Genomic DNA, 10491 nt, shown 5'->3' with positions numbered 1-10491 from the left:
GCGGGACGTCTGTCATTATAACTCTCATTGGTTATCTGTGTCTCTTGTGGGCGGGTTTTTGTGTCGGCTGCGGAGACTATTGGTTGAAAACTAAGCTTGGCCCTCTTCTTTTACCGGAAATTGTAAACATGAACCAATACAATGCTGTTCTGTAACCGTTCCTCTGTCCTTGGAAATGCTTATATTCAGTTCATGTGGGGAATATAAGCACCTTTTAATCATATAGACAGCGTTTGTTTTTGGTTTATTCTGTCACATAACATTATACATAAAAATGGGGTTTATACATTTTCTCAAAAATAGTGATGGGAACTTCACTCATTTCCTCGAATCGGTTATTTTGAATAGTTAGTTTTTTCATCAGACATTAAAGACGCACATAACACATTTACAACTATAACAAGACATCCAAAAAGATATCACAACTAAAATGAATTGGGTTTACAATACATAAAAAATAAAGGATATATATATAAGAGTGTCTATATACGAGCTTGATTTAAATAGAAGTAATAAACAAATCAATAATTAGATTCGTCGCTACATTGCGTCATTACATAATTACGCCCTCGACGTTCTGATAAAATCATATAATCATATGTATTACCAATGACTATGTTCTGTTTTTTTTTACACAGAAAGCAATGACAAAAAAATGTAATTTGCACATAGAAAAAACATCTAAATTATGACCCCCCCCCCCCCCCCCCCCGGCTTTATGTCATAACATAATTCTCATTTCATAATTTTTACTTATAATTCCGACTCTTTAACTATGACGTAATGTATAATGTTATGTCATAATGTTTGCGGTGTATTAAAAAATGAAGGCGTTTTATGTCATAACCTCGACGTTTTATCCCATAATTATGATTTAACATCTAAAAAAAATCGTCGTTTTTGTCATAGATGACTTTAGTGTCATAATTGATTTACAACGATTAGCCAACAACGAAATTGGCTTCCATATGTTTTACTTGTTTGGCATTTCTGCTAGCTTAATTTTCGCGCTGACACGAACACGCAGCAAAAAAAAAAAAACTGCTCAAGGTAGGCGCGCTCCGTCTCAGTTAAGAATAGGCTATAAATAGAATGGACTTTGTACTTTCTTTGAAAATAACTTTAAAACGTGTGAAGACGAGGAAGCAGATCTGTGAAATATAACGTCTGGAAAACGCGAGTTTAATATTCAGATCGGTTCTGAGAGAAAGGTATTTCCATCAATCTATATCTCTATATTTGTATTTACTGAAAATGAATCATTTTGGTGTTATCAGAGCTTTTAGCAAAAGTTGCTCTTGCATGCATTTTGTTGCCGTCATTGAGCAGTACTAATTCCGTCATGTAGGCCTATAAGTCTATACTTCCTTAGCACAGTAAATCTTGATTGCTTACATTGGTTTGATTAGTTTTCACTCATTAAATACACTATTAATATAAACCATTTACAGGTGCGGAACCCATTCATAACATCTCTTGGTATAAATGTCTCCGACTTCAGTGCACCACTTCAGACATCAGTGGTCATTACACAGATGGACAGCAGCAATGCAGGGATATGTGACTCTGAATAGAACCATTTTATTGCACACAAGGCATTTCCATTCCTCAAAATTTACAGTCTGCACACCAGCCTGCAAAAATCCACCAATGATTCTAAACCCCAGAAGACAATACAATGGCAAGGCAAAACAGATGTCACTTCCACAAATAAACCATGCTTTAAAGGCTAATGAGTATAGTTTAAAGGCAAATGGTTATGATGGACGGTATAATGGGTCGATAAAAGGGTTTGACAGTAATATTTTACCATCAAACTCCCCAAGCGAAGACAGACGGAGTGCTGCAACATGTCTACAGAGCCGTGGCATGCTGTTTGGAGTGTTTGATGGTCATGCAGGGTCTGCTTGCGCACAAGCAGTTAGTGAACGTCTCTTCTACTACATAGCCGTGTCTCTACTTCCACTGAAGACCTTAATTGATATAGAGGAGGCTGTGGAGAGTGACCGGCCTGTGCTTCCGGTGCTACAATGGCATAAGCATCCCAACGACTATGTTAGCACAGATGCTGGCAAACTATACTTCAATAGTCTGAGGACATATTGGCAGGAGAGGATAGACCTTCACGAGGATGATGACAATGATATACAAACAGCTTTAAGAAGCGCTTTCAAGAGATTGGACAACGATATATCCTTGGAGGCCCAGGTGGACTTTGGGGTTCCCTTTGCTCATTTCACACCTCTCAGAGTGGCTCTGTCTGGATGCACGGCTTGTGTGGCTCACGTGGACCGAGAAGATCTTCATGTAGCCAATCTGGGTGACAGCAGAGCAGTTCTTGGGGTCCAAAGGGATGATGGGAGGTGGTCAGCTCTCACCATTACCAATGACCATAATGCCCACAACTCAGACGAGATGCAACGAGTTCTCTCGGAGCATCCTGCTTCAGAGCACAAGACAGTGGTGAAACATGACAGGCTATTGGGCTTGTTAATACCTTTCAGGGCTTTTGGAGACATGAAGTTCAAGTGGAGCAGCGAGCTTTTGAATCGCATCTACGAGGCACGTCCAGAGCTGCTGGTTGGGAACGAAAATGCCAAAATGCCGTCTCCGAACTACCACACACCACCTTACCTCATAGCAGAGCCAGAAATCACATATCATAAATTGCGACCACAGGACAAATTCTTGATTCTAGCTAGTGATGGTCTCTGGGAACTGATGCACAGGCAGAATGTTGTGCAAATCTTAGGGGAACATCTGTCTGACATCCAGTGGAAGAAGCCAGTTTCTGGACTAAGTTTTACCGTGGGACAGATGCATAGACTGCTGCAGGAGAGGAAGAGTAGAGCCCTCTCTGCTCTGGAGGACGAGAACAGTGCAACTCATCTGATACGTCACGCTCTGGGTGGCGATGGCTGCGGCTCCATTGAACCCAAACATTTATCCAAAATGCTCAGTCTACCCCAGGATTTGGCAAGAATGTACAGAGATGATATAACAATTATAGTCATCCGCTTTAATGGTTAATCTACTTGAAGCTTGAATGAAATCTTGTGCATTTTGAAATTACATTTTTGTACATATTACCAAGCTTGAATGATACTTTTGCAGTTTAATATAATTTCTACTCAAGCAAATGGTCCATATGGTAGCTTTCCTCATCTATTGTAAAGTTAATTTAAGCGGTCTAATTAAACCTTCAGGTTTGCATTTCAAAAAAACAGACATTGTGGCACTTTTTCAACCAACAATCACACAATTAACTGTTCGAATGAAGCGAGAACCAAACATTTTCAGTTATCTTGGCTTTATTTGAAATGAACTTTCATCAAGGACTTTACAAAAATCAAATCTTGATTAGAAAAAACAAGATGTTTCTAAACCGTATGGTCTCTAAATGAACACAAAAGATATTTGTCAGCCATTTAGTTCCCACAGCTCATAGAGCCAAAAAGCTGAATATGTTGATGTTTGATCAAAATTGCAGTTTAAATCGAGACTTATTTTATATTGTGTATCTGGCAATATTGTACACTTCCTCACGTGAGAAACAAGCCAATCAGATCCATCACAAATACAATATATGTGGAAGGAGGAAATTATGTACGAACAATAAAAGATCAAGAAGCAAAATTCAATAAGTAGGCTGTACATAGGAAACTTTTTTTTAAACCACAGAACGTCTCAAATGTCCAAGACCTGTAAGGACACTATACAAGTGAAATTTTAACATCGCTGGTTTTGTAACCAACTTAAAAGGAAACAAAACAACTGTGACACAGCTTGCAGAACTGTTATTGTCCTCCAAAAGTTAAAAAGAGAAAGGCCGAAAAATTGGAATCTTCCAGGGATGATTGATCACCGGCGACTGGGCATAAGAAGCTGTGTAGCCTGCACTGACTCTGGGAAAAGGTTGTGGTATGTAGGAAGAGGGACATATGCTGCTGTGATCATTTTACCTAAAACATAAAAATTCAAATGTGAGATGACAATTCAGACCATAACACATTGTTACTGTTGACTGATGTGAATTAACAATTTAGAATTACCTCCAAACCAGCGTCCATGTAACGCACTGACTGCAGCCATGGCAGCAGGAATGGTGGGACACTTCACATAGACATTACCCTGACAAAAACAACAATGAAGTATAGAATTACAAATCAAGATACATAACCTCCACATTTAGTACAGTAATTAATAACAATGTTTAAGGGAAGACACGTACTTCAGCGGATTTCTTGTCCACGTATATATGTATGACTCCACCGTGTTTGTTGCACTCTTCAATGACATCATCCTGAATTTCGATTTCCCAACCATGATCATTTTCTCTGCAAGGAAGCATTGCAGTTAAAATCCAGGCCTTTAACATTACTCTCTCTACACAGTACCGGTCATTTTCTCTTGCTACTTACGAGTTTGGATTGAACATGTTAGACAGCTGGAAACAGTGTGTTGCAATTGGTTGCGATGGTAGATTCAAAGCTTGGTTTGCGGGCACATTGATGTTAAAACTCAATCCAGGGTTCATAGCCGCTGAAAGAAAAGATGGACGTTAACTACAAACCCCCCCAAAAAATGAATGGATAAATATCATGCATTTAACCCAAAAGACAAGGAACTGACCAGTAGCCGCAGCCATGGCTACCATGGAGCCACTCATCTGAAGAGCCTGTTGTGCGGCAGGTGGGATCTGCAGACCAGTACCTAACAGATAAAAGTTTAAATAATTTAATCATTTCATAAAAGTAGAAAACCGTACATGTTAATACGGCAGATCAGAGAGTACATCCTTACCTTCGGCCAGTCTGGCCATGAGTTGAAGTCTTCCAGTAGTTCCCAGATCAATACCGGTCCTTTCCAGCTCGTCATTATCCAGGAAGGAGCTGGCGGTGGAGGCATCAGTGCGCTCCGTCACATGTCCCACTTTCATCGGTCTGCCAGCCAACTCAAAGCCATTAAGCTGTTCCAGAGCCTTCTTAGCACATTCGGCATCAGAAAACTGAAGAAAGAGGAACGCTAATAAGCTCTTCTGGAACTTGGCACCAACTACTTGTCTTGTAATAATACAAGACAATATTTGTGACACTTCAAAAGCAGTTTGACCATACAACTTACTGTGATAAAGCCATATCCTTTAGATCGTCCCGTTTCACTGTCCATCATCAGTTGAATACTATCAATCTGCATGAACAAAGAAAGATCAATATAAATAATAGTACAAATATAATATAAAGAAATCAAATAACAGATGGCAACATTTACCCTTCCAAATGGTTCAAAGATGCCTCGGAGCATGTCTTCTGTGATGTTGAAGTGTAATGAGCCAACATACAGTCTCATAGGTCCAGAACTGCCCTTCTGTAAGTTGTTGGCCAATGCAGCTGCTCTGTTCTTCTCAGCCTGGAGATCAAACGCACAATTTGCAATTAGAAGAGGATCTCGTCCACAACCAAACGTCTTCACATTCGGAGTGACCATGTTACCTGTGAAGCCTGGACAATAATTGGTACTCCAAGAAGTCTTTGACCAGAGAGACCGATTGCCAAAGGTACAGAGGTGGCATCTACAAACTCAATGTAAGCAATTCCTTTGGACCTTCTGGAGTTTCTGTCAGAGATGATTCGCACATCTCGCACCTTTTAAGAAGAACAAAGGGAATTAGAGGCGTCTATCCAAATCCAAAGTAGAACAGGCAACAGAGGTAGAAACGAACCAAAGTTCAACTATAAGTAAAATAAAATAAAAAAAAAAACAGACTTTTCCCACTGCAGAAAAGAATTCCTCCAGGTCTCGTGGTCGGATTCTAGCTGCCAGCTGCATGCAGAACACTGTGCGAGCATCTCTTTCCTCAGGGGTGAGATTATCAATAGGCTGTCTGTGAGCAAAAGAAAACAAACAAGCAATGGATGACTATAATCAGCAAAGAATTTAGTTGGGGGAATGTCATTTTTCAAGGGTGAAATAAACATACCTTATAGGGCTTTTGTCTTTCTTGAAAGGACTGCGGCTCCTAGACCTTCTACGACTGAGAGAGAATATCACAGTGAGTACTTTTGGAAAGACATTCCACGTCTGACTCATACACAGAACAACCAACTACCCACACACACACAACAAAAATAGTATCATAGAAACCTTAGTTTGATGGCAGGTGGTGGGCCAGTCTTCCCCCTGGGACCACCGTTAAATTTCAGGCCAGAACTGTGATTTAAAAACAAGGTTTTCAAGGTTTTTAATCTCAGTAGCTCCAACTAATCGCTCAATTGCTAGTTCTAAATATATACGGCAAGCACAAGGGTAAATGTTGTACACATTACAACAAATGCCTTGTTTTGGGGGGGCGCTACTCATCTCTGCCGATTCACAACAGACATAAATCAGGATGGCAGCTAAACACCTCTGCATATTAGTAAATGTTCTCTGGAAGACATTTTCACATTCATCAGGAGCACTGTGGGATCCCTTTACTTCAGGTTAACATGCTCGCTATGGTAAAAAGACATTTACAGAGCACTATATCGGAGCTGTGTGGCCTCTTGACATGAAGATAAAAAGATGTACAACTACGTACAACGGAGCTCTGTAGCGACCGCCACGCTCCCTGCTCCTGGAACGGCTGCGGCGTCTCTCCTTGCTGCGGCTGCGCTTCCGCTCTCTGCTGCGGCTCCTCCTGTGGTCGTGACTCTTCTTGCGATCACGACTCTTGCTTCGCTTCCTCTCCCGGCTCCTGCTGCGACTCTTGCTCTTCTTTTTCCTATCAATTTCAAAAATACGGTTAGTTAGTCAAATATTGAGAAAGCATTTTGGAAGACAAACTAGAAACGTTGGAAAAATTGAAAAACGTACTTCTTGCTCCGCTCCTCATGGCCATTGGTACTTATGGACTTGTTGTCATCCTAAGCAGGGTCGATAGAAGACAGCATGAGGAGGACGGCGAAACATTTCAAGTCGTAAGGATAAAGAAGGGATGGGAACAAAAGAGAATATGATATGATCATTAAATAGGAGTTCATTACAGGGTTTGTGTGGGAGGACGACAAATACAAGAGGGACCTTTAGAAAGAAACCAACCACATGGCTGCCAATGTCGTTCTTCCTTACTAGTGCTTGCATTACTTGTGTAAGACGGCCAAAAAAAATACATTTAGAAAAAAAAATCAAGTGCTATGCTGGGTATGTAAAAAAAGCATTTTTCAGACACTTCATTCAAGCATCCCATCCCAGCAGGTTCAGTACCAAGGCTATCTGAGCCTAAGACCCAAAGTGGCAACGCAAGCAGCCAGCCACTAAACGAGCTCCAGTGGTGGATGCCATTCCAGTGATCTTCACCCCATTAGCCTTCGTGGATTGAAAGAGCTCGATGCCACCTCAGTCACACATCTCGCCCTGAAGCAAACAGGGATTCACACGGCTTAGTAATAGCGACTCCCACAGACCATCTAAAGTTGAGTTGATCTTTTGTTGTTGTTAAGAGGCTACATAGTTTACAAGAAAAATGTATTTTACGGTGAACGTTATGACATTATAAGCTGAGCCCCATCAATTCCTGTTTGTAAAACCGCAGAATAACTATTTATAAATAAGTTCTTAAATGTCAGCAGCATGCATAAACATTTCTTTTCTAATTTTTTTTTTTTCACCAAAACAGATGACATTTACATTATATTAATCTCAGTTCATTTTCAAAGCGATGAATAGAGAATAAGAAGACTGTGGATTTGCTTGGGTATGTCAACTCCAGGATTTCTGCACTGAGGATTATGACATTTAAGGCCAATATGTTTTCAGTGGTTACCTGCCAAATATTTATATATTGTAAAACATGCATCTAGTTCTAGCCATTTTGGAAGTAAACTTCCTTATGACAAAAATATGGAGCTAAGAATACCATGCATACAATAACATGAATAAAGTCTCCACAGAGTTCATACCAGCTCTTAAGTGCATCCACTGCATTTATTCTGGCGGTACCTATGTATCATTTTGCCTATGTATTTCAACCAAGGGTACCACAGTACATCAATATATTGGGCAATTACTACCTTCATTTTTTTGACAGTTCACACTGGAATTCATGGGAGTAGAGGTGAGATATAGGCAAGTCTACAAAAAGAGATAGATGGGCAATTTATTCATTGAAACCACTATGACAGAAACATTAAAGTTATTGATCTGACAATAAAGACTTAAAGAAAACACGACTGGTTAGCAGTTTCAAATGAAAGTTAAACTGATTCCTGAGCGAGTTTATTTACGTGCATTAACACCCACCTTCTTGTATGGAGCCTCGAGCATTGCTTCGATGTCCAAATCATCGGCCATGTTGTTGTTGTTGTTCTGCGGGCGAGGAAAACAGTATTTTAAGTGGCATTTAAATGTTAAACTTGAGCATAAAAATCACAATTCTAAATTACAACACATATGTATCTGAACTATATGTTAAAATACCATTTTAAACTCGTACTGTACATTTCTGAATGCCGACGTGCGTGACTGGACGTGGACAGGTTCCTGAAACGTTTCTATCACACGCAATCGCTAACGGTCTTGTTTTTGTTGTTGTTGTTTTTTGTCATATTTTGGACACATTTAGACAACATAAGCACACATAACGGTCTTATATACACTTTTGGATGTTATTTGTCCACATATTTCGTATCATCGGCAGAGCATTTTAAAGCTTGCTTTGTTAACTTGTTAGCTACCTGGCTAAAGACGTTTGTTTTTGAAACTATGCGGAAACTAACCACCCTTACATGTCGTAAATACACGAATTAAATACATTTAATAGCAACGAGATCATCATATGACGCATACCAAGTTGATTTTGGGCAGATTTTTCTCATAAATAGATCCAAACAGTTAGTAGACATTAGCCGTTCGTCTTACCTTAGACACTGCGGCCTACAGAGCTTTGCAATCCTTACTCCACAAACGAGCGCTAAACCCCGGATCTACCGTCTGCTCCAGCTACAGTTGAAACCCCCGGCGTTTAAGACGAATCCACACAAACCTAAAAAACACAACTGTATTAATCCAGAACGTGATCGTTTCAACTATACTAATCACAAGGTGCGTGCTGCGTATAAACGACAAGATGACTGGCGGCAAACAGTCACTGCGCGTGCACGTCTCGTTCTTGTTGCATAAGAGGAGATGCGCCAAACTGCCCACCAGAGGGAACTCGTGTTATACACACCAACAACGGAAGTGGAGATAGAGCAAAGTGACAATACATTACACACACACACACGCACACGCACACTCATTAACAAACCCTGAAACTTTCGTTTTAGTTTTAATTACTACAGCCTGGCATTATTAATAAAATAAATCTATATGTCTGTCTGTCTCTGAGATAGATAGATAGATAGATAGATAGATAGATAGATAGATAGATAGATAGATAGATAGATAGATAGATAGATAGATAGATAGATAGATAGATAGATAGATAGATAGATAGATAGATAGATAGATAGATAGATAGATAGATAGATAGATAGATAGATAGATAGATAGATAGATAGATAGATAGATAGATAGATAGATAGATAGATAGATAGATAGATAGATAGATAGATACTGAATAATGTGATCTTCAAGGCACCAAACCACAAAGGAAGTGTGGGGGTACAAAGAAGAAAAACAAACAATGACTTAGTCTTATCTTTAAAAAAATGTGGGTTTGGAGTGTGGACTCTCAGGCCTTAAAGTTAGTGTCACCGTACCTCTGAGACTGCAGTCAGACAGTGAACCAGAACAGTAAACAACCATGAGAAGTAGGCCTAAACAATGAAAAATATAAAGTAACAAATTCATTACTCATCTTTTTGATGAGTAAAAAAAATGAGTACAAAATATGGCCCCACATTTTTCTTGGTTTAATCTCATTCTTTCCATTGACTCTCACCACAGCTTGCTTGATGTTCTGCTGGCTGCCAACTTTCCGTAATTAGCTCTCTCTCTCTCTCTCTGCTCACAGTAAGGCAGAGTGCAGCCAAATGTAAATCTCTCCAGAGGCTTTCCACAGTATGAACATGACACACATCTGGAGGACGCCAGATTCTTGACACGTTACAAGAACCAGTCAGTGCGACCGGTGCAGGACCATCCGTCTTCCTATGCACTGCCACCTTCTTGGCCTTATTCACTTTTTCCATTCTGCTCTCCCTCTCTCTTTCCCTGTTTTGTTGTTCGTTTTTTTACTGCATGGCTCTGGTGAATGAGCCCCCTTTAATCTCATGTCAGATGCTTAATGCACAGTTATTTTTGGTATTTGGAGAAAACTTCCACTTGTTATGAAAGGAAGAAACAGCCTTTCATGTGTTTCAGCCACAAACATACCTGCTGGGTATGTGCAGAAGTTAATTATTACTTTGGGAGATGAATCATAGTTCAAAGCAGCTTAGAGAATGGCACGTCTGAACTGAAGACGGCACCAAATGCTGGTTAGTTTCAACATTTTTCAAATGTTAACTA

At 39.9% G+C, this 10491-nt stretch overlaps 2 protein-coding genes across 5 annotated transcripts; one reads left to right on the top strand and one right to left on the bottom strand.

The window, feature by feature from the left end:
- Positions 1-1485: 1485 nt before the first annotated feature.
- Positions 1486-3030, top strand: LOC307143628 (pyruvate dehydrogenase [acetyl-transferring]-phosphatase 1, mitochondrial; the record flags this gene model as incomplete). The annotated part of the gene is made up of 1 exon (XM_079845355.1): positions 1486-3030. The coding sequence occupies one exon, from the start codon at positions 1486-1488 to the stop codon at positions 3028-3030; it is 1545 nt and encodes a 514-aa protein (XP_079701481.1).
- Positions 3031-3297: 267 nt separating this feature from the next.
- rbm39a (RNA binding motif protein 39a) lies at positions 3298-9172 on the bottom strand. Of its 4 annotated transcripts, XM_079844932.1 has the most exons (17): positions 8899-9172; positions 8281-8346; positions 8052-8112; positions 6856-6905; positions 6581-6763; positions 6145-6210; positions 5981-6034; positions 5767-5884; positions 5493-5645; positions 5272-5409; positions 5125-5190; positions 4804-5008; positions 4633-4713; positions 4422-4542; positions 4232-4337; positions 4053-4131; positions 3298-3962 (listed from the first exon to the last, which is right to left on the bottom strand). In XM_079844932.1, the coding sequence occupies exons 3-17, from the start codon at positions 8055-8057 to the stop codon at positions 3862-3864; spliced, it is 1527 nt and encodes a 508-aa protein (XP_079701058.1). In that variant the 5' UTR covers positions 8058-8112; positions 8281-8346; positions 8899-9172; the 3' UTR covers positions 3298-3861. The 4 variants fall into 4 exon arrangements, with proteins under 4 accessions (XP_079701058.1, XP_079701056.1, XP_079701057.1 ...); XM_079844930.1 differs by lacking the exon at positions 8052-8112; XM_079844931.1 differs by lacking the exons at positions 8052-8112; positions 8281-8346; positions 8899-9172 and adding an exon at positions 7081-7395.
- Between the last annotated feature and the right edge of the window lie 1319 nt (positions 9173-10491).

This window comes from Gobio gobio (assembly GCF_949357685.1).
Source record: "Gobio gobio genome assembly, chromosome: 19".
In the NCBI taxonomy this organism is placed as follows: Eukaryota; Metazoa; Chordata; class Actinopteri; order Cypriniformes; family Gobionidae; genus Gobio; species Gobio gobio.
Note: the sequence above shows the minus strand (reverse complement) of the source record. Positions and strands in the feature narration are given on the sequence as shown.

Excerpts from the sequence above, each read along its gene's own strand:
- rbm39a (XM_079844930.1), bottom strand. The coding sequence starts at position 8,331 with ATGGCCGATGATTTGGACATCGAAGCAATGCTCGAGGCTCCATACAAG. Across the intron at positions 5,410-5,492 it reads TTATTGTCCAGGCTTCACAG|GCTGAGAAGAACAGAGCAGC; the intron begins GTAACATGGTCA and ends TTTGATCTCCAG. Across the intron at positions 3,963-4,052 it reads ACATGGACGCTGGTTTGGAG|GTAAAATGATCACAGCAGCA; the intron begins GTAATTCTAAAT and ends TTTATGTTTTAG.